At 44.0% G+C, this 24,400-nt stretch overlaps 2 protein-coding genes across 4 annotated transcripts in view; both read left to right on the top strand.

Moving 5' to 3' along the window:
* Positions 1-367, top strand: part of gabrr3a (gamma-aminobutyric acid type A receptor subunit rho3a) — a gene marked incomplete at both ends in the record, with an annotated part of 12,234 nt that extends 11,867 nt beyond the window's left edge. The window contains one exon of the mRNA XM_079738017.1: positions 59-367. Within this exon, the coding sequence (XP_079594143.1) occupies positions 59-367 (309 nt within the window). The remainder of the gene's footprint in view (positions 1-58) is intronic.
* A 1,119-nt stretch (positions 368-1,486) lies between these two features.
* Positions 1,487-24,343, top strand: LOC307076828 (uncharacterized protein). Of its 3 annotated transcripts, none has more exons than XM_079738005.1 (38): positions 1,487-1,760; positions 3,280-3,359; positions 4,117-4,209; positions 4,918-5,031; positions 5,174-5,247; positions 5,440-5,537; positions 5,904-5,937; positions 6,036-6,073; positions 6,380-6,510; positions 7,046-7,136; positions 7,912-7,976; positions 8,335-8,405; positions 8,509-8,576; positions 9,163-9,196; positions 9,391-9,428; positions 11,937-12,067; positions 12,394-12,490; positions 12,998-13,065; positions 13,188-13,241; positions 13,352-13,419; positions 13,797-13,840; positions 13,926-13,962; positions 14,566-14,600; positions 15,033-15,160; positions 15,544-15,664; positions 15,793-16,520; positions 17,006-17,216; positions 17,780-17,936; positions 18,376-18,534; positions 19,194-19,316; positions 19,567-19,612; positions 19,714-19,817; positions 20,316-20,440; positions 21,105-21,476; positions 22,069-22,352; positions 22,674-22,775; positions 22,970-23,101; positions 23,982-24,343. In XM_079738005.1, exons 1-38 carry the CDS (start codon positions 1,663-1,665, stop codon positions 24,071-24,073), a joined length of 4,545 nt encoding a protein of 1,514 aa, XP_079594131.1. In that variant the 5' UTR covers positions 1,487-1,662; the 3' UTR covers positions 24,074-24,343. The 3 variants fall into 3 exon arrangements, with proteins under 3 accessions (XP_079594131.1, XP_079594130.1, XP_079594129.1); XM_079738004.1 differs by having other exon boundaries at positions 4,858-5,031; positions 13,191-13,241; XM_079738003.1 differs by having other exon boundaries at positions 4,858-5,031.
* The last annotated feature ends 57 nt before the right edge of the window (positions 24,344-24,400 follow it).

The following is a 24,400-nucleotide window of genomic DNA, read 5'->3' as shown; positions in this document are numbered from 1 at the left end:
TACACAATGCTAAGTACTCTTTTTAAATGCCAGTTTTCATCGTTCTGCGCCCCAGCAGGTCCCTCCCTCCCTCAATTCCACTACACAGGCCATGGCTTTCGACGGCTGTTACCACGACAACGACATCGACCTGACCTCGTTCGGCGAAGCGGCCAGCACGACCAACACGGAGAGGACCGCCCACTCTCGGGACTCTGTCGCAGACTCCGCCCCCGGGGAGGGCACCAGACTGCGCCGCAAAAACCCTGTCGTGAGAAAGCTCCAGTATGTTATGAGCAACAGCCATATGATAGACTCCTACTCCCGGGTCATATTCCCCATGTCCTACCTGCTGTTCAACGTCATCTACTGGAGTATGTACACATAGGGCTTGAAAGCCAGGGGACTTTAGAGATGGATGCACTGTATGACTGTACTTGAAATAGTGCTGACGTTGGACACAAAGTGGAAACACGAATGACATCGGGCAGTGACTCCTTCTTGGCATTTTCCAAAATATTATCGTACTTTTCTTCCTTTTTTGCGGTGGGCAATATACGATGAGCTACAATATCATTTTGTGTGTTTTGGATGTGCGTGTGTCTGTTCTTTATATCAGACAAAACTGATTTTTTTTTTGAAGTATATATTGTTTTGTAGTTAAACATTGCATTTGCCTGTGGAAAAATGGTAAAACGTATTTTTGAATATATACATTTCCTGAATTAACAAGTAAAAATGTGTCATTCTATGCATCGTCATGGTGAGAATACTGAATCACAAACTTAAAACACCATGACCAACATGGCCCAAAGGCTCCATCAGACCTTCATACTATTCATTCATTATAGTCATTCATTTTATGATGAATCCAAAATAAATCAAAACCGTTTTCCACATAAACAGAACTACTTTTATGGCAACAGCCAATATTGAAGCTACAACTCTGGTAATTGGTTGTTGAGAAAGCAGTACATTGGCCGACTACGTCGAACCGCGCTGCCCAGGTGTAGCGCTCTGTGTATGCTGTCCTTTCACATGCTAGGCATGCTGCACCTTAGGAATGACACCTATATTTTACATAATTAGAACAGGTGCATTGCATTCTTCGCTATGTTGTTCTCTGTTCTTGTTGTTTACCACTCTTTCACTAGCTTCAGCCTGTGGCCACACCTTTGACCCTTCAACGACTGACTACTGTCCAGACTCACAGCTGTCCAGAAACACATGTGCAACAAAAAATGCTGTGATCATTTGAAAACAGGACCCATATCAACCTTGTCTTCTTTGGAGTTATGTACTGTGAATCGCTTCTGTCCACCGCCAGTGCAGTGTGAACAATGGCTAAGTAATGTTTGTTTGACATGAAAGAATGAGTGTGTGTGTTTTGTCACTGGCCTGTGAAAGAATGAGTTTGACGCGGTAGGGGCGTGCCACCGACGCTGAGAGAAGTCTGTCAACTTCTCTTACGTAAGACGATTCAGGTTTCTGTCCCACGCTGCCAAAATCAGTTTTGTGCTTCGAAGCTTGGCTGCTGGAATTACACAGGTGTCAAACAAACCTTGATATCTAACACACGAAAAAGGTGGATAGTTTTTGGATTGGTTCACACGTCGGTTGGCTTCGGGACAAACGCTGCCTTTGAGACAAAGTCTGGATTTGTGCGTTGCTGGTGTGAAACTTATGTCCTGTGGCCCAGGGGATGCTGAGCAGGATGTGAGGGTTTCAGACATGAGCTGCAGCCGCCGAACATCCTGTCCCCAGGCTTCCAGCTTCACGAGGTAACCCTCCCTTCTGTTCCCTTAACACACGTCCTTCCAGCTTCACCAGGTAAACCTCCCTTCTGTTCCCTTAGCACACGTCCTTCCAGCTTCACCAGGTAACCCTCCCTTCTGTTCCCTTAACACACGTCCTTCCAGCTTCACCAGGTAACCCTCCCTTCCCATCCCTTAACACACGTCCTTCCAGCTTCACCAGGTAACCCTCCCTTCTGTTCCCTTAACACACATCCTTCCAGCTTCACCAGGTAACCCTCCCTTCTGTTCCCTTAACACACATCCTTCCAGCTTCACCAGGTAACCCTCCCTTCTGTTCCCTTAACACACGTCTTTCCAGCTTCACCAGGTAACCCTTCCTTCTGTTCCCTTAACACACGTCCTTCCAGCTTCACCAGGTAACCCTCCCTTCTGTTCCCTTAACACACGTCCTTCCAGCTTCACCAGGTAACCCTCCCTTCTGGTCCCTTAACACACGTCCTTCCAGCTTCACAAGGTAACCCTCCCTTCCCATCCCTTAACACACGTCCTTCCAGCCCCCAGTTTACTAATATTAACACTGAAGTCATTGAATGCGATGTTTTGGGTCATGAGTGGAAAAGATTAAAAGCTTCTGAGTTCTGGACAGACAGAGGGACAGATTGAATTATTAAATTTGTCAGGCAAAAAGCAACAAATAACTAAAGAAAAATAGACTATGTTTACAGAACAGATTTTTCACATGAATTTATGTTTGTGTTGTATGTGTGTGTGTGTGGGGGGGGGGGACGACTCTGGCACAACACACCTGTTTATATTTTTCCAAAGCTGTATGATAAAGATACTGTATTCATGACTAACTCATTGCCGTGAGAACTCGAATTTCTCTGTAAGGTGTGTCGTGATTGTGGTCCATTAGGGTGTTTGCGCAAGGATTTATTTAGCACGACAAGCCATGAGAGAGCTGCCATTATGCTTGTATTACATTTGTATGTATAAGATATTGAACATTGTAAGCAAAGTTCATAATAAAAATAAATAAATTATATATTTATTTTTATATAGCGCTCTCGTAGACCAATGGCTTTATATTACAAGTCAAAAAAATAGTAAAATATCACTAACAGTCACATTAAAACATTGAATTGCAGTTGAAGGGGTGATATTATGCTTTTTCGACTTTTCTCTTCACTTTAGTCTGTTTGTTTTATGCCGTATTAGATGGGTTGGATGGGTGAGGCAAGGGAGGGGGTCGGGAGCAATAGACTGAAGAAGGGGAGAGGAGATCGGGGACAGAACCTCGTTAGGAGAGAGTGGTGAAAAGGAGTGAGTAAAAGATGAAGAGGTGGATATAAGACCGGTGGTGTCAGCAGGAGGGTTTGGGAAAGGAGGAGTGTATGCCACAGAGAGCAATTATTATTATTATGCAATTATTAACCCCAAAATTATCACCCCTTTAAGGTGAGGAGGGTAATACATGCAGACATGCAGTCATGATGTGGTCAAAAGGTCAAGAGGTTTGCTTTGTGTGTTTTGCCTATTACAGGAGGGGGATCATCAATGCAGAACCATGTGCCAGGTTCCTGTTGTGGGTCCAGATACTGTTATTGGTCCTGTTTATGGCAGGTAAGGTGATATCATAAGCCTCAGCTTGCGTATAATGTAATGTCAACCCTTTGAAAATACCCTACGAAACACAGATTCATTCTCTGGCTTTGTTGTATAAAGGGTAGGGATTAACATAATTGTTGGTTCCATGAACATCCCTATTTTACCTACAGCGATATATTGTTCCTCTTCCTTCTGACAAATGTACTTATTGTAAGTCGCTTTGGATAAAAGCGTCTGCATTTTTTAAATGCCCTAAATGTAAATCTCTATGTTGATTCACATTGCATGAACTTGAGATTTATGAGTTGTGATGTATGCCAATTATGGAGATGACACATGTCAGACATACAGTCTGCTTCATGTAGACCCACACCATGAACACAATGCTAAATATAGACAACCTGCTTGTCTAGTTTGAGTCATGTTAGCTTTCAAACAAAATGAAAATAATAAAAAGCTTTACAAAGGTCTATGAAAACAGTAGTTGTAGGTTTGTTATGATCCTTAGTCCTTAGAAACGGAATCCTATTTTCAAACTATCATCAGAACCTGAATTCAGTACTTTCTTGTATTTTCACTTTTTTTTTACTAGCAGGTTATGAACATTATCACTCTATCAGGCTAAATAAGGACAAAAGCAACTCTCCATTTGTTCATGGTTAATGCTATATGTTAAAAGTATGTGAACAATTACATAAAACATCATGCCTATATGTAATTATAGGAACAGCTATGATTAACGCTATATTCTTTAATTTGTATCCTTATTCAGGAAATGCATCAAGTCAAACAACTATCCCGGAAATAAATTCGCTAATTCTCCTATCATCAGTAGACGCCACTAACACCATCACTCCCAAACCAGGTACCTAAGCATTGCATCTAAATATGAAATCAGGAATCAAGTCCACACTTTTTACGAAGTTTTAGGATTAAAATAAACCAGTGCTGGCTGTTCGCTGCCAGTCGCCATGGTTTTTCACGCAGTGCTATAGAACCAACAGCGGTTGTACCCAATATCAAGTTTGTTAAAGAACTCTTGGCAACCCAGAGAGCATGATCATATCAACTTTTTTCCGCTTTGTTATTTAGACCATAATAATTCCAAACAATTGACGCGTATGCCATGTATGGAATACATGGCAAGATATTTAGCATCAAAGTTGAATCTAATGTAATAATCCAATAAGAATCATATCGTTGGCCTGGTATATTCACACATACAATGAACTTGTCAGTACACAATGCAAAAACAGAAATGAGACCCACGAGACCACTGTATTCATGTGTACACATTACCGACAAGAATACCCTAGAAACCATCCAGAACATCCTAGCAACCGTCCAAAACACCCCAAAAGCGACAAGTAACACCCTGGCAAGCTGCCAACTACAAGTTCTTCTGAAATTATTATTTTAATTTAGTTATACTAATATACTTTATACTTTAGTTTTTTCTCCTGTGAATCTTACTGTTTGAATCAATCATTTATACATTTACTTCTCTCTTCAGGAAGTCTTACAAGTTCTATGTCTGCCGCTCCAACTGAATCGCCTCCGTCTCTGCCCATAGACTCCACAACCACCAACACCACCACCACCTCACCCACCAACACCACCACCACCTCACCCACCACCACCACCACCTTACCCACCACCACCACCACCTCAAAAGTAAACGATACAGGTGTGTGTAAAAATATATGTATGGTAGATGCAAAATATTCTGTTTTGCATTCGTGTTTTCTTGTTTGTAACAGCAATGAAACTGAATGCTAAATGGATGTATTCAAGACTATTGTTGACATCATGATGGTTACTTCTCACAGGAATATATTACTGTATGGAAGTCTCCGTGGACATATCTGGTCAGACAAAAAGTGTATCAGAGATCAGATCCTGGGTATGTACTGCAACACCACTGTCCTACTATTAGAGTAATGTGTAATCGGCGTGTGTGAGTGGGTGAATGACATCATCAGTGAGTGAGTGACAGTGTAATGGGTTTCTCCAGGAGAGCCTGTTGAGTTAAAAAATCTCTTTTGAACCTTGCCATCAACCCAATATTCAATGCGTCATGCTTTTTTTGACCTAGCTTTTTCAGCTGTTTAAAGATCACTTGGGCAGCTGTGTGCCCTCAGACAGCACACCCAGCAGTCCTTCCAATGACCCCACGAGAACAGAAATGCCCAGGTGCACTGTTAACACACAACTTCAACAACAGCTACATCACAAATACAGCTACAATGCTATATAATGTGGGAATGGTAACATTAAAACACAATAGAGCTTGAATGAATGAATGAACAAACAAACCCAATAGTTGAAGCATGCGATGTTACAAAAACACGCATGCCTCGGAATTAATAAATTAATAAATAAATTAATTGATTAATGACTAATTATGAGATCAATTTAGTTTCAATGCTTCAACAACCAACAATTTTCTATTCATTAAACTAAAAATCGAAATAAGTTAAATAAGCTAACAGTTTAAATACCATGCACTCCAAGACAGGACTTTTTCACTATTTTCATATTGGATATTTATTATTGCAGTGAAATGGGCCAAAGTGGTGTTCACCTTCTCCAGGTAAGCAGCATCTTGTGAATCTGTCAATGTCTGTAATAGTACAAAAGGGGAGAGCACAGGCAAATAGGTTCATCAATACTAACATTGTGTACTCCCAGGGCCTCCAGGTGACATGCCCAAATACAACTGGAATAAGGTGAGGAAGAACAACATCATGCCACAACATTGTTATATGCTTGATCCTGATTGGTCAGCAGTGTTCCAAGGCGGTGCATTCTATTTTTATAGCAGGGAAAAAAGCAAAAACGCAAAAGCATGTGCGAAAAGTTCTGAGGAAGAATATTCTAATGCCAGCTAAATACGTTGAAATGAATCGATAACATTCAATATGAAAATAACTTTTAATCATTGCTGGTAACTGTGGTACAATTCGAATAAAACACTCCAGCTTGTCCCGCTATTGAAAAACAACGGGACATTTTATTCCTTACCCACCCCCCAGGAGGGCCACATGCTTCGTCATAGTGGGGCTGAGCCCAACGGCCCCTCCCTGCTGCCTGCTCCGGACTCTGTGCCAGGCAGGGAACACCTCCCAAAGCATCAGGGCCACCGCACACACGGTGGAGAGGATGAGTGAGTAGGGCGGGGCAGGATAGTGGAACGGCTCCCAGTCCAGAGCTACCGGGTCGCACCCCTGATGTCCCAAGCTTATCCTTAGGCGTCATTACCAGTTGAAACACTGTCTAGCTGCCTCACCCCTACCTGCTCTTTACCCTCTCTGTATTCACTGTCTAACCCCTACCTGCTCCTTAATGACCTGTCTCTGTATTCACTGTCCAACCCCTACCTGCTCCTTAATGACCTGTCTCTGTATTCACTGTCTAACCCCTACCTGTTCCTTAATGACCTGTCTCTGTATTCACTGTCTATCCCCTACCTGCTCCTTAATGACCTGTCTCTGTATTCACTGTCTAACCCCTACCTGCTCCTTAATGACCTGTCTCTGTATTCACTGTCTATCCCCTACCTGTTCCTTAATGACCTGTCTCTGTATTCACTGTCTAACCCCTACCTTCACCTTAATAGCCTGTCTCTGTGTTCACTGTCTAACCCCTACCTGCTCCTTAATGACCTGTCTCTGTGTTCACTGTCTAACCCCCACCTGCAGAGAGACTGCCACAACCCAATAGCACCTCAGATTGCAGTGACGTCCCCGCAGTTAACGGCTGCAATGCCGTTTTGCCTCCAAGCAAAACCTGGTGAGTTCTGGCATTCGATTTCACAAACAACCTACATTACTGAATTGCAGATAGCCACATACATTAATATGTGTAAATTGAAGGTATTATCATTATTATTTGCATTCATATAGTTGTGGATGCGATACAGGCCGGAGGGCCTGCGCAGGGCAAAACCTCTACCAGCCCCAACTGGTTTCCCATCAAAGAATGGAACAGGATCAGCCCTGCTTACCCCCAAGAGGAGCCGTAGGGCTGGCTGCCACCCAAACAGATTTAAATGACTTTGGGTGAAATTAGGTTGAATAGGATTAGACGAGATGAGATGAGATTATATTGTATTATATAATATTAGGTTAGATTAGATTAAATACAATTTGAATAGATTTGATTATGCAAGATTCAATTGTTCAGTTTATGTGAGATTACTTTGTATGCAGTTAATTTATACTTGGCGGTGAATGAAGGTGTAACAGCAGCACACCTCTTACCAGAACATGAAACATTGGCATTGAGAGACGGCAGTGGTTCAGGAGATAGAGGGTTTTTTTTGGCAACCCGAAGGTTGCTGGTAAGATTCCCGGCCAAGTGTCAAGGCGACCCTGTGCAAGACTCCTCACCATAACTGTTCACGACGACCTTGCCGTTGCATTGCATGGTCGGTCGGTGATTGAATGTGTGTATGAATGGGTGAATGTGAGGCAATCATTGGGAAGCACTTTAAATGGCCACAGGTCTTCAAAGTACTTTATAAATGAAGTAAATTTACCAGTTACATTATATTCATTCCACACAGTGCGGACCCTTCGGCTAAATTCATTCCTGCTTGGAATTTGTCAAGCAACTGCAGAAAACCAACAGGTAAAATATATATATTAAATATATTTGTTTGTTTTAACAGAAACTGAGAGAAGATATACTAGAAATGCTAGCTAAATTAAGATAAGCTAGATTGCATTTTATAAGCTTGCATAACCTATATTTTTAAGATAAAATTTGAACTATTAATATGCTGCATTTATTATAACCATTTTGAGCTGTCATTTTTAAACCAATAATAATGATGATCTTAAAACCAATGTTACTTCATAGTCCATTGCATTGTTAACCCAGGGCTGATAAGGGTGCAGCTCTTCCCAGCCTTGTACTGATCGATTACATATACAGTACCTCCCTTTGTCTAAGCTGGATCCTCTGTTATTGTTAAACCTATCTACAGTTGATTACCTGATGCAGATCAATGTCAGCGTTTCTGGAGAAAATAACAACGAACATGACGTCCGTTTATGGGTATGAAAATGAATCCTCTGACTCAACACAGATTGTTGACTGATAATAATATAAATGATATGTGTGGTTGATGTTGTACTGAACATCACATGACCTCTTACAGCTTCAGGAGCTCTTTGATGATCACTCAGATGGCTGTTTGACAACAGCAATGGCAACAGCAATGACAAAGTATGACACAACTACAATACACTCATTTACAATGACGCCATGACAAACTTAAACCAGCACTATTTACATTTTCACATTAACTGCCTCTAGTGGCTTGAGTTGTAGATACGGTTATAGCTATATAATATTTGGATGACAGTTCCCGTTTTTATGCTTCTGAAAGACTTCAAGACTCATGTCATGTTACATAAATACAAGGACACTAAGGTGGTGTGCATAAGTGGACCAGAATAAAAAGAAAGAAAAAATGATTGATTTTAATGATTGTATTCTTGAGACACGTTCCGGGTTAGAGATTAGATCGATCTTTTTTTTTTTATGGAGTCAATTGTTGCAGTGGGAAAGTTACATAATGCAGGTTTAACCCATAGACATAACTACAATACAACTCACAAAGTTGCCATGACAACCATAACAGATCAAACACATTTGCAAAGCCATTAGTAAGCCATTTGCAAACAGCCGTGCTTTGTTCAAAGTCTGTTACGCCCAAGCATGGGACATGATACCATGCTCTGCTCCGATCATATGAATGACATAATTTTGTTAATAATTATGTTATTTGATTGTGTTTTGTTTATTGCAGTTTCACAAAAGCTATCCCAATCAACATATTCAGGGTAGGTAACACTTTAATATTTGTGTACGTGTGTGTGTGTGTGTGTGCGTGTGTGTGTGAATGTGTGTGTGTGTCAGTTTGTGTTTCTGTCTGTGTTTGTGTGTCTATGTGTATTTGTCTTTAACTTGTTTGTGAGAGTGTGTTTTACAAACTCTCCAGATCATCTAAAATAAACATTACGCATTTTTCCAACAGAGTTTGGACATTTCCTGCGTTGAGAAAACAGGAATAAGGTCAGTGAAGTGAATCTAATATTCTCAGAGAGCCCACCCCTAATAACCTTCACCCCTTCACAACCCCCCTCCTAGCTCGTCCCGTTCCCAGGCGCTCTTATCTTACAACACAACACCTGGAACGGGATGCTCCAAATTAGTGTTTTTGGCAAGAGAGAGGGAGGGCAGGACTTTCAGTAACAGGGGTTACGTGGTGAAAGGCCAGAGAGAGGGCGGGACCTTCAGTAACAGGGGTTAGTAGGGGAGAGGCCAGAGAGAGGGCGGGACTTTCAGTAACAGGGGTTACGTGGTGAAAGGCCAGAGAGAGGGCGGGACCTTCAGTAACAGGGGTTAGTAGGGGAGAGGCCAGAGAGAGGGCGGGACCTTCAGTAACAGGGGTTAGTAGGGGAGAGGCCAGAGAGAGGGCGGGACCTTCAGTAACAGGGGTTAGTAGGGGAGAGGCCAGAGAGAGGGCGGGACTTTCAGTAACGGGTTAGTAGGGGAGAGGCCAGAGAGAGGGCGGGACCTTCAGTAACAGGGGTTAGTAGGGGAGAGGCCAGAGAGAGGGCGGGACCTTCAGTAACAGGGGTTAGTAGGGGAGAGGCCAGAGAGAGGGCGGGACCTTCAGTAACAGGGGTTAGTAGGGGAGAGGCCAGAGAGAGGGCGGGACCTTCAGTAACAGGGGTTAGTAGGGGAGAGGCCAGAGAGAGGGCGGGACCTTCAGTAACAGGGGTTAGTAGGGGAGAGGCCAGAGAGAGGGCGGGACCTTCAGTAACAGGGGTTAGTAGGGGAGAGGCCAGAGAGAGGGCGGGACCTTCAGTAACAGGGGTTAGTAGGGGAGAGGCCAGAGAGAGGGCGGGACCTTCAGTAACAGGGGTTAGTAGGGGAGAGGCCAGAGAGAGGGCGGGACCTTCAGTAACAGGGGTTAGTAGGGGAGAGGCCAGAGAGAGGGCGGGACCTTCAGTAACAGGGGTTAGTAGGGGAGAGGCCAGAGAGAGGGCGGGACCTTCAGTAACAGGGGTTAGTAGGGGAGAGGCCAGAGAGAGGGCGGGACCTTCAGTAACAGGGGTTAGTAGGGGAGAGGCCAGAGAGAGGGCGGGACCTTCAGTAACAGGGGTTAGTAGGGGAGAGGCCAGAGAGAGGGCGGGACTTTCAGTAACGGGTTAGTAGGGGAGAGGCCAGAGAGAGGGCGGGACCTTCAGTAACAGGGGTTAGTAGGGGAGAGGCCAGAGAGAGGGCGGGACCTTCAGTAACAGGGGTTAGTAGGGGAGAGGCCAGAGAGAGGGCGGGACCTTCAGTAACAGGGGTTAGTAGGGGAGAGGCCAGAGAGAGGGCGGGACCTTCAGTAACAGGGGTTAGTAGGGGAGAGGCCAGAGAGAGGGCGGGACTTTCAGTAACAGGGGTTAGTAGGGGAGAGGCCAGAGAGAGGGCGGGACTTTCAGTAACGGGTTAGTAGGGGAGAGGCCAGAGAGAGGTCGGGACTTTCAGTAACAGGGGTTAGTAGGGGAGAGGCCAGAGAGAGGGCGGGACTTTCAGTAACGGGTTAGTAGGGGAGAGGCCAGAGAGAGGGCGGGACCTTCAGTAACAGGGGTTAGTAGGGGTGAGGCCAGAGAGAGGGCGGGACTTTCAGTAACAGGGGTTAGTAGGGGAGAGGCCAGAGAGAGGGCGGGACTTTCAGTAACAGGGGTTAGTAGGGGAGAGGCCAGAGAGAGGGCGGGACTTTCAGTAACAGGGGTTAGTAGGGGAGAGGCCAGAGAGAGGGCGGGACTTTCAGTAACAGGGGTTAGTAGGGGAGAGGCCAGAGAGAGGGCGGGACTTTCGAGGGCTATCCATTTCCATGACATGTTTTGGATATTGCTTGTTAGTTCTCTTTCAAATTTCATATCTATTCTCCTGGTCGGGGGGGGGGGGGGGCCAAAGCTTCCATTTCCTTTTCCATTTTTTTGTATTATTGTCAACATTTTAAATAATCATTTCATCTAATTTATGCATGTATAGAAGATGTTATAGGGTAGATTCTATCATTTGTTTTACTTTACATTTTTCAGAAGTTCTTGATGTCGGGAAGCCTGAATGTTCAAATTGTTGGGGGTCAACTTGAGATGCTTGGTTTCAATTTGAGAGAAAAGTTATGTAAGGAGATTAAGGAAGCTGAAAATCAGTCATGTTTTTTGTTCAACTCAACCCATCTTGCGGTCTAGGTGTGTGACATTCGTGCGGGCAGGTTCTTTCACAGAAATTTCTTCGGGCAAAATCGCCACAATGAAGGAATTTTTGCCCGTATGTTTTCGTAACCGACGCTTTAATGAAGCCGGGAGAGACAGTTGTGATGATTCGAACCCCCAGACGGTATTTCTTTTCAAATGATAAGGAAGATGGGTGAACCTAGGTAAACAGTATGAGCATTATCAACACAGGTGGAGACACATAATTGACTAAGGAGGAAATACACCATAAACAACAGGTAGTGTGTGGGATGCAGGCAGGACGGGGCGGGATCGTGGTGACAATGCCCCGTTTTTTCCCCAGGAAGACGTCATGTGCCGTCCGGTTGGAATTTGGGCAAGCGGTCCAACCGTGCTGCCTCCTCCAGACTCTCTGCCAGGCAGGGAGCAACTCCAACAACATCAGCGCAGCCGCACACACAGTGGACAGGATAGGTGACTACCTTCTACGTAAAGGATCTATGAAGCTCCTTTGAAGCAGTGGATCTGAATTCACTGTACATCGATATGAATATAAGGGACTTGAGTACCCATATATCCTGTAACTCATCCTGAGTCACTGGTATGCTAAGCAAGATGCTATTCTAACAGGTGTTTGTGTGTGTGTGTGTGTGTGTGTGTGTGTATGTATGTGTGTGTGTGTGTGTGTGTGTGTGCGCGTGTCTGTGTGTGTGTGTGTGTGTGTGTGTGCGCGTGTCTGTGTGTGTGTGTGTGTGTGTGTGTGTGTGTGTGTGTGTGTGTGTGTGTGTGTGTGTGTGCAGGGATACTGAAGCCAGCCAATAGCAGCTCAGAGTGTAGCAGAGTCTCCAAGCCTTACCCAGAATCCTGCATGGCTGCTCCTCCTCACAACACAACATGGTGTGTAGAACTCTCTCCTCTCAGACACTGAGAGGAGAATAGAATGAACTAGAATATGATGCAATAGAATATCTAAATAAAATGAATAATATAATACTTTAACATAGAACAGACCAGGTAAGCTTAAAATAGTTTAACCTATAATATAGTAGAATAATTGTAAATAGAGTGCAATAGTTTAACATAGCATATGATAATAACATTGGTATAGAATAGAATAAATAGGTAGTATAACATAGAACCGAACAACAAAGGTGGTATAGAGTAGAATAGTTAGTATAGCCTACAATAAAAGAGAAAGGCATATTTAAGTGGATCTAGAATTGAATGAGACTTTGGAGAATATAATAGATAGTATAAGAATAGGAAAGACAATTAAGAATATTAACAAAAGTATAAAAGTTTGGATAGATCAGGTAGGAAAATAACTATTGAATTGAACTGAAAGGTATATGTAATATTATGAAGTAAAGCCGAGTTTTGGTTCTTTGCTCTCTTGTTGAACAGTAGAGATCCCTCTACTGTGTTCAGCCCTTTGACTGACCTCAACACCACCTGTCCAACAGAGGAACAAGGTGAACTACCATCACACCAACTGTTACCACAACCTGTTATAATAACTCCTCTTATTAGCAGTGTTCACTCATATTCTGTACAGTTCCATTAGTTCCATCAACATTTCCCTTTCTCCTTGAAGTAGTTATAGGAACAGCCTGGAACTGCTCTGGGTTCTGCAATGGAAGAGAAATTGGTAAATAATTGGTTATTTAACAGCAACACCATTACCGGTTATAGAGCTGGTGTTTTGTGATTTGTTTTAACATGTGTTTTAACATATGTTTCCTTTTTCATGGTTTATAGATGCATACTATGCTTTTAGGATTTCAATCACGGACGCAACACTAAATATGTCCTACATCTCTAATCTGGTGAGTGTTTGTTTGTGTATGTGTGTGTGTGTGTGCGTGCATGTTGGTGTGTATGTGTGTGTGCATGTGTGTGTGTGTGTCTTTGTATGTGTGTGTCCTTGTGAGCATGTGTCAGCGTGTGTGTGTGTCCTTGTGAGCATGTGTCTGGGTGTGATTTGCCAATGTGTGTGTCTTGAATCTGTGCACGTGTATGTGTGTGTGTGTGTGTGTGTGTGTGTGTGTGTGTGTGTGTGTGTGTGTGTGTGTGTGTGTGTGTGGGTGTGTGTGGGTGTGTGTGTGTGTTATTGCATATATGTCCATGTTTATCCTCTGTTATGTTTCTAATGTGGTAAATGAATGGTTTTATAATGTGCACCATATCTCTTCATGTTCTCAAGATCTCTCAGCTGGGGACTCGTTCCCTTTGCACCCACGACTCTGGGTAGGTTCCGTAATACTTCATGGCATGCCTACGGGATCATATGTTCATAAAACAACACATAATCACTAACAATGTTCTCTTACAGCTCATCATGCCTGCCCGACATCAGATCCTCATACAAGGTAAATATGATCCAAAAGGACTTTCATATTCATGATTCATATTTGCAGCTGTTAGCTGAAATCATCAGTTTTCCTAAAGAATGCTTTGTTGAAGGCAGAGTTCCCAACTGGTTTTTAAATGGTTCAGAGACGGATGCAGCATTCTAAAGCTACGCAGTTCTTAATGGATGCAGAGTTCTAAGCAGTTTAAGAGTACTAAAATTATTCAGAGTTCTAAAGGGATGAAGACTACTGAGCTGATTCATAGTAATAAAATGATTCAGAGTTCTGAGCAGTTTCAGAGTTCTAAACTGTTTCAGAGTTCCAAACAAACGCAGCGTTCTAAAGAATTCCCAGGTCTAAACCTTCAACTTCCAACATATAACCAAGGCTTTTCTTTTAACTAAATGTTCAAGAATAATCTGTCTAAAATAGTTTATTTATCTCAATGAGAAACTGGAAAGGGAAAAAATCCTGGTTGTTTTACAGGGGGCATTTTCCAATCTAATCATTTTAACCATGCTCAGCCCACTGCCGTCAGCATCATCAACCTAATCAGTTTTAATCCATACTTTTGCATCATTGTTCAAGCTTATTAATGACTCTGTGATACATTTTCCCCAGGATAATCAAGTTGACTGTGGACAAACAATTAAGAGGTGAGATATTGTATGATAACACCTTTGTTTACCAAATTACCCTTAATGGTTTCATCGGCATGTCATTGTTCATTCACTGCACATCGGACACTTCCTTGTGTTCTAGAATAGTGTTGAAGAAGGGATCCGTTGTTCTTACTGTTCTTCCTGTTTCCATTGGGTTTAGGCCTTTTGAGGTTTTTCATTGGCTGATTGAGGGTTTCAACTTTACAGTTGGGGCGGAGCGGGAGGGAGAATACAACTTAAAGTATTTTAAAATCAAAAAATTCCCTTCATCACAGTAACGGTCCATTATCTGCCAACATCCCAACCCCTCCGGCCCTAAACCCTCTCAACAAATGAAGACACTGAACTGGCGATAATGCTTTTTCATAACACAATGCACTAAAATGTATTTGTGAAAGCTTGCTGTTTGCTTATGTTTTATCCTAGGCTTGAGCAGTGCAATGTGATCATCAGTTTCTCCCAAAAGCTTCCTACTTGTGCCATCTCCTCAGCCTTAGAGATGGCATTCAGTTCCGAGGAGGGCATCAGTTACAATGGACAGCTGAGCAGACTAGGTGAACAGCAAATCCACAACCGTATAAATATATTATGGCGTCAACTGTCTTTATTCACCTATTGTCTTGGAACGCTAGTCTACACGATAACCATGAAAAAAATATGCCTTTGCTGCACATCTTGCATACATTTTCACATAATGCATTTATTTATTTGTAATCTGTTATTTGCTTTTTTTATTATGTATTTATTTGTTATTATTTCATTGTATTTATTCTTTAATTTAAGATTAAAAAAAGGTAAAAAGGCAATCGAAGCATTTCTTGACACATTGCTATGTCACCTACACATAATGCTGTATGTAAATATAACATGCTGTATAAAATGAATTGTATTGAGGTCATATTTGTTTGTTGTTTGTTCGTGTGGCTGTATGACCCAGCACTATTTGGAAACACAAGGTACCAGGACAATCCAATGAACTCCAGCTGTATCTTGGTTCAATTACCCCCGATGAGTCCCACCATTTTCTGCCAGTTCTACGTACCTGAATTCCTCAAACGGTTCGTATAATTTTTGGTTTAATTGTATTCTCTTAAGTAATTCATTCAAATGGATTCAATTTGGATGATTCTGTTGAAGGTGTTTCCTTGAATTAATCTGCTACCTTTTTCCCCCGCTCCTTTTCTAGTCAACAAGGATCTAATTTGTGTATGCTCCTGGAGGAGCCATGTACATCCAGCCCCAACGCCACCACCACCACCATCCCTCCCATGAACACAACCTTGACCTCTAACCCTGCAAACACGACCTCTACCCCCCTGAACATGACCTCTAACCCAATGAACACGACCTCTAACCCTGTGAACACGACCTCTAACCCCGTGAACACGACCTCTAACCCTGTGAACATGACCTCTAACCCAGTGAACACGACCTCTAACCCCCTGAACATGACCTCTAACTCTGTGAGCACGACTTCTAACCCCGTGAACACGACCTCTTACCCCCTGAACACAACCTCTAACCCTGTGAACATGACCTCTAACCCCCTGAACATGACCTCTAACTCTGTGAGCACGACTTCTAACCCCGTGAACATGACCTCTTACCCCCTGAACACAACCTCTAACCCTGTGAACACGACCTCTAGACCCATGAACATGACCTCTAACCCCCTGAACACAACACTCCCTACCCACCTGAATACGACCTCTAGCCAAGCTAGCACGACCATCCTGCCCATCAGCACAACCTCGACCTCTAGCCCATCTAACCCGACCTCTAGCCCCCTGAACATGACCCCTAACCCCGGCCCCAACATCACAGTGACAGCACAGCCGAATTCGACCCTGACCTCTACCACAATGCTGAGCAGTACACCAACCACCAATGGGACACTAACCACCGCTACAGCAGGTACAGGTTCCCCGACAGAGCTTCCCACAACAAGTTTGTCTACATGTTTTCGACTATGAGTATCATGGCAATTATTGTTATTAACCCATTATGCCAAAACAGCTTGTGTCTGTCTATTCTATTGAGGGCTTTTCTCCTGTCCTCAATAGACCAAACAGACACACACCCAACCCACAAACTTTATTTTCCAGGGAAACATAATGGCATTTAATTACAGGAACTACAGGCACATGTATATTCAATTTGTATTCAGGAAAATGTTAATGTTAACTTAGCTGAATTCAATTTAACTGAAATTTTAATATAAAAAACACATGAAAGCTGTCAAAGATAAGTGTAACCTGAAGCCCTCCTCCTTCACACTGTTGCAGACAACAAGCCTACAAAAATAATAGATTCATGAAATTTAATTTAATTAGGGCAAAATGTAAATGATAGCTGTCAGAGTTAGCAATCTTAAGTGATCCCCGAGCCCATCTCCTCAGCCATGAGCAACGAGGCCGCGGCCGGACTCCTGCTTGAGCAGACCGGAGACGTGTCCCGCCTAAACTCCAGCCAGGTGGAGCAGCTGGTGTCTGACCTGGAGGGCCTGGTGGCAGGGCCCCGGATCAGCGTGGCTCTGGGGAACATCTCTGTCCACATCGTGAGCAACCTGCTGGGCGCATCCGAGAGCACACTGGCCTCCTCCTCCAACCAGTACGCTGCTACACTAGCAGATGCCACGCTTACACATTTTTGTATTATTTATTTAAAAAATTGCCATGGGGAAGCAACAACTCACATTTGACAAAAAAGCACTACAAGGAGCCGACTCAAAGTTGTCACGTCTCTCCTGCTAGCACAGCCATGATTGGCTTAGGGCTTTATTCCATGCTTTACCATAGCAGCATTTTTCTTTACAGTGAAGTACCCGCCTTAATGTAGACCTGTGAAATCTACACAACTTATACATGTACCATCCTAGCTGGGAGTTGATTGATTTCCCTGACAAATGTGTGTACAATGACCACTCCACTGGGGAACATTCTAGAATAACCGTACATACATTACTTTACATTATTACATACAGTCATATAGCAGATGGAGAAATGTTTTATAGTTAGATCTTAGTGGTACATCTCAACTAAACATTTTCCATTAGATGGATGTTAAGGGATGACAATAGAACAGAAACAAAGCGTACAAATCAGTTTAAGAGATAACTGTAAAGTAAAATGAGCAATGATATGAATGGTAATGATAGGCGATGTTACTCTCAGGATCGTGAGGATTGTGGATGCAGTGGGGCTGAAGCTGGTGTTCAATACAGATGTGGAGGAGCTGCTGTCGGACTCCCTCGCTCTGTCCATCAAAGCCGTAGACGGAGCCAACTTCAGGGAGACAACCTTCTCAATCGCAGACCCACAAAACGTACTGGTAAGAAAAACATACAGGTATCAAGCATGTACAGTTATGGTTTGATACAGGCAGCAAGCATGTACAGGTATGGTTTAATACAGGTATCAAACAGAGTACAGGTGTGGTTTCATACTGATAGAATCAAAATGTTAGTTACCTGATAGGTTTGAACAGTGAACAGGTATACCATGTAATACAGGTTAACTATTAGTGTACAGCTATAATATTACTACAAATAACAGTGTACAGCAATAATATAACTACAGGTAATTAACAGTGTACAGGTATAATGTAATACAGGTAACTAACAGGTGTACAGGTGTGCTGTAAATACTAGATACGACTTTATTTAGTATAGTATGATGCTCCTAGTGTGCGTTCTTAAAGTATCTGTGTATGTTTGTCTGTGTTGTCCATATGTGTGTGGTTCTGTGCGTCTGCATTTTTCGCTCTGCAGGTGCGAGACGGCTCGCGGAGCCGAAGGAGTGTGAGGGCCGCGGTCCCCCAGGGGTCCATCCGACTGCCCCCAAGCCTGACCCAGGCCCTGACCTCAGAGCAGCAGAGCCAGGCCTCCAGGGTCCAGTTCAACTTCTACCAGAAAGGCACTGTGTTTCAGGTAGGATCTCACCCTGCTTCTGGGTTCAGTTAGCTCTGTTCCTCTTTCAGGTCAGTAACCTCTTTACCGGCTTCCTGTTTCAGACATGTCTCTTCCTGTTTCAGTAGTGTCCCTGTTTCAGACATGTCTCTTCCTGTTTCAGTAGTGTCCCTTTCTGTTTCAGTAGTGTCTCTTCCTGTTTCAGAAGTGTCCCTTCCTGTTTTAGAAGTGTCCCTTCCTGTTTCAGTAGTGTCCCTTCCTGTTTCAGTAGTGTCTCTTCCTGTTTCAGTAGTGTCCCTGTTTCAGACATGTCTCTTCCTGTTTCAGTAGTGTCTCTTCCTGTTTCAGTAGTGTCCCTTCCTGTTTCAGTAGTGTCCCTTCCTGTTTCAGAAGTGTCCCTTTCTGTTTCAGTAGTGTCTCTTCCTGTTTCAGAAGTGTCCCTTTCTGTTTCAATAGTGTCCCTTCCTGTTTCAGTAGTGTCCCTTCCTGTTTCAGTAGTGTCCCTTCCTGTTTCAGTAGTGTCCCTTCCTGTTTCAGTAGTGTCTCTTCCTGTTTCAGAAGTGTCTCTACCTGTTTCAGTAGTGTCCCTGTTTCAGACATGTCTCTTCCTGTTTCAGTAGTGTCCCTTTCTGTTTCAGTAGTGTCCCTTCCTTTTTCAGCAGTGTCCCTCTCTGTTTCAGGACCCTCACCTGGGGACCCGGAGGCTGATCAGTGGCATCCTGGGTGCCAGCGTGGCCAACCTGTCCATCCACGGTCTGGAAGAGAACGTCACGGTGAACCTCAGGAACACAGAGCCTGTTCCGGTGAGTCACATTCTCCAACATAGCTACTGGAGGTTGAGTTAGATTCTAGCGGGGTATACTGTGGCTGTGCGATTAAAAGGCACAAAAAACATTTCACAAAACTCAATGGATAAAGCACCGGATTATAAAAAAGCATGAATACACATATTTGTATGTAATACTTCAAATGTGTGGGAAGAAACTCGGATCACACACTTGATAAATGTTATGTATACCAACCTAATCTGTCGTTTGATATTCTTAACTCTAGGAGAACTACTCGGCAATCTGTGTTTACTGGGACTTTACCATGAACAGTGAGTTTCCATTCCTCTGTCCATCAGTACACACAGACACTCTCAGATAACTCCCATTGATGTAAAGGTTGAACCTGTCTGGTGTCATGTTCTGCTGCCAGATGGAACTGGAGGCTGGAACTCAGATGGATGTTTCCTTCAGAACAGCACAGACAGCGAGACCATCTGCAGCTGCAACCACCTTACCAGTTTTGCCATACTTCTGGTTAGTACCGCAAAGTCTCTTTCTAAGAGAGAGAAAGCAGAAGAGGTTTTTGAAACAAAATAACCAAAGAAATGTCTGTTCCATTCCTGCCCGCATTTCTCCGCCTTAAAGGGGTGATATTATGCCAACCGGTGTGAATGTGATTAGCCATTACAAGGGGTTGGAAAATCAGACTTTTCCTGGGCCTTAGTGATAAGCAGCATTTGCCACACTCCGCTGGGGATGCTGGTAGACTGTAATTGCTAAACAAACTCACCTGATGGCATGATATGACCCCTTTAATTATGAGGAATATTCATAGAGCAATGGGAAGGATCTAACTTTCCTTTCTGGTTACTGCACAAAGAATGCAGTGGGCCCTGGTCCGAAAGTACCTCTGCAAGGGGGTCACTTGGCCATTGAAATGCTATATTATGTCCCAGCATGAGGTGTGTGGTGAACCCCGGGTGCAGAAGACCCGGTGTGTTGATGTGTATGGGATTCTCTGTTGGTTTGTAGGATCTCGACAGGGAACCGATTATGGACCGCCTCCAGGCCAACATCCTGACCTTCATCACATACATTGGCTGTGGCCTGTCCGCAATCTTCCTCTCCCTTACCCTCCTCACCTACCTGGCATTCGAGTGAGTCACTCAACTCTACCACTCACCAGACCCACACCAAATGCAAATAAAAGCAGTTCAGTGCATGAGTATGTACATATGTATAGTGGATCATATAATAAATAAGCTATATGCAGTGAGAACAGTATTGCCAGTGGAACAGTGGTGATGTATAAGTTCAGACATATGCAGGAGAGGACTATGACCTATGAACATGACCAATTGCTGTAGGAAGTGATGATATGGTACAAGAATATATATAGTGCGGGGGGTATGTTGTAAAGGTATGTGTGTTGGTGGCGAGGGCGTTCAATCCTCCAATGTCTGCAGCCTCACCGGTAGGCACCCTTGAGCTCGAGGCATTTGAAATTGTCGTCTTTCCCCTGAAGATCTCTATTTTGAAACGCTCAGTAGGATTTGCAAACCGGGGTTAGGGGGCGCAGGGTAGCTTTTGGGGCGTGGCAGTGCAAAAACGTGCAAGATACGATGTTTGATCCCTAGTGTCTGTAATATAACCTGTTGTTTCCCAGAGTCCTTTTTAAAAAGGTTAAAAGAAAAGCTAGTTTCACAAAGTCCGGTTTCCTGCCAATCGTCCCTGAAGTCCTGTGTTTGGTAAATCTCATCTCGTCTCTCTTCATTCTCACCACTTCCTTCCCCGCCGCATGACTTCTCTGGCACACGACAGGAAGCTGCGTAAGGACATGCCATCCAAGATCCTGATCCAGCTGTGCCTGGCGCTGCTCCTGCTCAACCTGGTGTTCCTGGTGGACGCCTGGCTGTCGCTGTACCCCTCCGTCCCCGGCCTCTGCATCTCCACCGCCTGGTTCCTGCACTACTTCCTGCTGGCCTCCTTCACCTGGATGGGCCTGGAGGCGGTGCACATGTACCTGGCGCTGGTCAAGGTGTTCAACACCTACGTGTCGCGCTACATGCTCAAGTTCTCGCTGGTGGGCTGGGGCGTGCCCATGGTGGTGGTGGTCATCGTGATCGCTGTGGATTCGGAGAACTACGGTCTGGTGACTTACGCCAAGTTCAACGACGGCACGTCTGACGACTTGTGAGTGCTCGAAGCCCAACGTGTGTTATGATGACGGATGCAAGGATACCACCACTGAGGATTGTTTCGCCTGTGATGTCATCCTGTCGTTAACAGCAGGGCCGTAGCCAGGGTTTGACAAATAGTGAGTTCTGGGGCTGGGCTTTAGTTGCAAGGGTGCAGTTTTGATAGGGGTGGGTGGGGGAAATCCCACAAGGCGGACACAAAGTAACAAGTGTAAACTGAATCAGACATGCACTCATCTCGTAGAAGTTCTCAACGCAGATATTATTTTTTAGTTTTAGAATTTAGTTTCTGATTTTATTTTTAACTAAAGAATAGCTGGCTACGGGCATTATTAGCAGAAGGCGTTTTCAGTAGTCACACACACATCAGCATGGGACTATTATAAAGGTTTTTCCTATTTATTAGGGAATATCTAATTAGACCAATATGACGTCCGTTTTGGTCCATGTGTACAACTCCAATGATTATCAGTGGCGGATCCATCGTTGGATCCCTATTATTAACAACACTAGTATTCAATACACTAGCTTGCAGAGCTCTGGTCAACACCGAGGCGTACCGTCTGCTCCCCCTCCGCCCTCCACAGCTGCTGGCTGCGGAACGACATCGTGTTCTACGTGGCGGTGGTGGCCTACTTCTGCGTCATCTTCCTCTTCAACTCCATCATATTCGTGGTGGTCATGGTGCAGCTGGCCCGCATCCTGCGGCAGAACCCGCACAGCGAGCAGCATCTTAGCTCCCTGCAGGACGCGCGCCGCGTGGCGGGCGTCACCGTGCTCCTGGGCCTCACCTGGGGCTTCGCCTTCTTCTCCTGGGGGCCCGTCAACCTGGCCTTCATGTACCTCTTCACCATCTTCAACACACTCCAAGGTGGCTGACGCCATTGGTGCCACACGTAGGCTGGTCACTGTCAACAGGGTTTACTTCAGCCTTACCCTCCTTTGTTCAGGGGTTATGGGTTATGTAACCCTTTGTAGTTGCAGTCATTTATTTTCATTGGTGTTGGGGTTGATTTCGTTGTTCTTTAGACAACTCTTATTTGGACGTTATTTTCAAATAATCTTGAACAAAAAACTGATGAGTGAAAGCGTAGGCCCACATACAGTATACAGGGTTTGGATTAATAGATGGATTAAGATGACTAAATAAATTCACTTGATTATCAATGTCTGCATCCTCCGTCCTTCGCAGGCTTCTTCATCTTCCTGTTCCACTGTATGGTGAAGGAAAACGTGCGACGTCAGTGGAGGACCTCCCTCTGCTGCGGAAAACTAAGACTGGCCGAGAACTCGGGTGAGGCAATATTCATAAACTGCTACAGATTAAAGATTTCTTCTCACCGTCTACTGACATTACACATTTGGTCTGATAATTCAGCCGTTGGACCTCGGGCCCAATAGCCATAAACAACTGTTCAATAGGCGCTATCAGTAACCTGTATATTCGACTGCATTATTTATTCAAATTAATTAATTTCCTTTATTCAGATTGGAGTCGAACAGCCACGCAGAAGATGAAGAAGAAATCGTCTGTGAGCGGAGTGACATCTCTGAGCTCCTCGGAGTCCAACAATTCCTCCTTCCTGGCCAGAGACTCCCCCGAGCTAGCCAACGGCGTCGGTGAGCCCTGGCCCATCACCACTACCACCCACTCCACCAGCCATGGCCGGCCTGGACAGCCCATGCTGGGCTCCTGGCCCGGGGATCTTATAAACCACCATTTAGTCATTTATTATCATCCAGTCATAACTGTTATCCAAATCTTGCAGTGAATGCAGAAAAATGCCATAAAGAAGCAGGTCGGTGGGTAAAGGGCACCAAACAAAGTACCTTTATGCTGAGACCTATAACCCTCTTAGCAGTACCTGCCCTGCGATCCTAGGCCATTTTAGTATTTGGTCATTTAGCAGATGCTTTTATCCAACGCCACTCACTGTGGATTAAGAGACAGGTTATTAATGTAAGGTGAGGGTATTTTTTCTAAAGGATGCTTTACTGGTATAAGTGTAGGACATTGGGGATCAAACCCAGCACCTTTCTGCTGGATATTTTCCTTGTCCTTTAGAGAGCTTAGGGTAAGGAGAGGGCCATAAAATGTGGCTTGTGAAGCGCTTTGAGGCTGATTAAGAGTTCAATTAAGGAAATGTACTTGATTTTAACAGCAATGTCAATGGAATCCACTTACAACTCAAGTGTGCACATTTCTATATATATATATATATAGATATATGACATTTGGGCAAAGAGTAATCTTTTTTCAGCTGTGGGGGGGAACATCTCTTGGGGTGGCCTACTAGTGTTCGTGTGTAGACCTACTGCTACATTCAGCCATTTGAAGATCTAAATTGAAGCTCCAGGTCACATGGTTTTTAGCACAGTGCAACAGTAGCAACAGTGAAACAAAGCCATTTGGCCACTTAAAAGACAAGCCCATACATCTCTATTTAAAGAATAAAGGCCACTGTATTGTGAGGAACCTAAATTGTATTTTTGGTTGCAGAAAGTCGACTCACTGACCGGGAGATCACAGCAGACGAGGCATTCAATTCAGACCTGATCCTCAACGGGACGGACCACCCACACGACCTCTGAAGATGGCTGCTGTCCAGAGCCAGTCGTGATAACAGACTTTAGGACGTGACCTCCACCCTGTTTTTTGGTTACGGACGGTGGAGCTTGAAGCCTGTTGTATGGATGTAGAAAGAAACAGCATACCCTACATTTTAGATAAGGGGGGAATTTACACTGGAAAATATTTCACATGTCTCTGATTGCACGTCAAAGACCATCATCATTGAAACATTCGCGATCAAGGTGAACAATCTCAACTGGTATTTTTTCTTGGCTCGTGATTGTCGAAGAGCACATTGACATTTCTTTGCGTTAGTATTTGTGGTCATTCTAAAGACATATCTATAT

This window comes from Pollachius pollachius (genome assembly GCF_949987615.1).
Source record: "Pollachius pollachius genome assembly, chromosome: 6".
NCBI lineage: Eukaryota > Metazoa > Chordata > Actinopteri > Gadiformes > Gadidae > Pollachius > Pollachius pollachius.
This window is presented reverse-complemented; position numbering and strand designations above follow the sequence as displayed.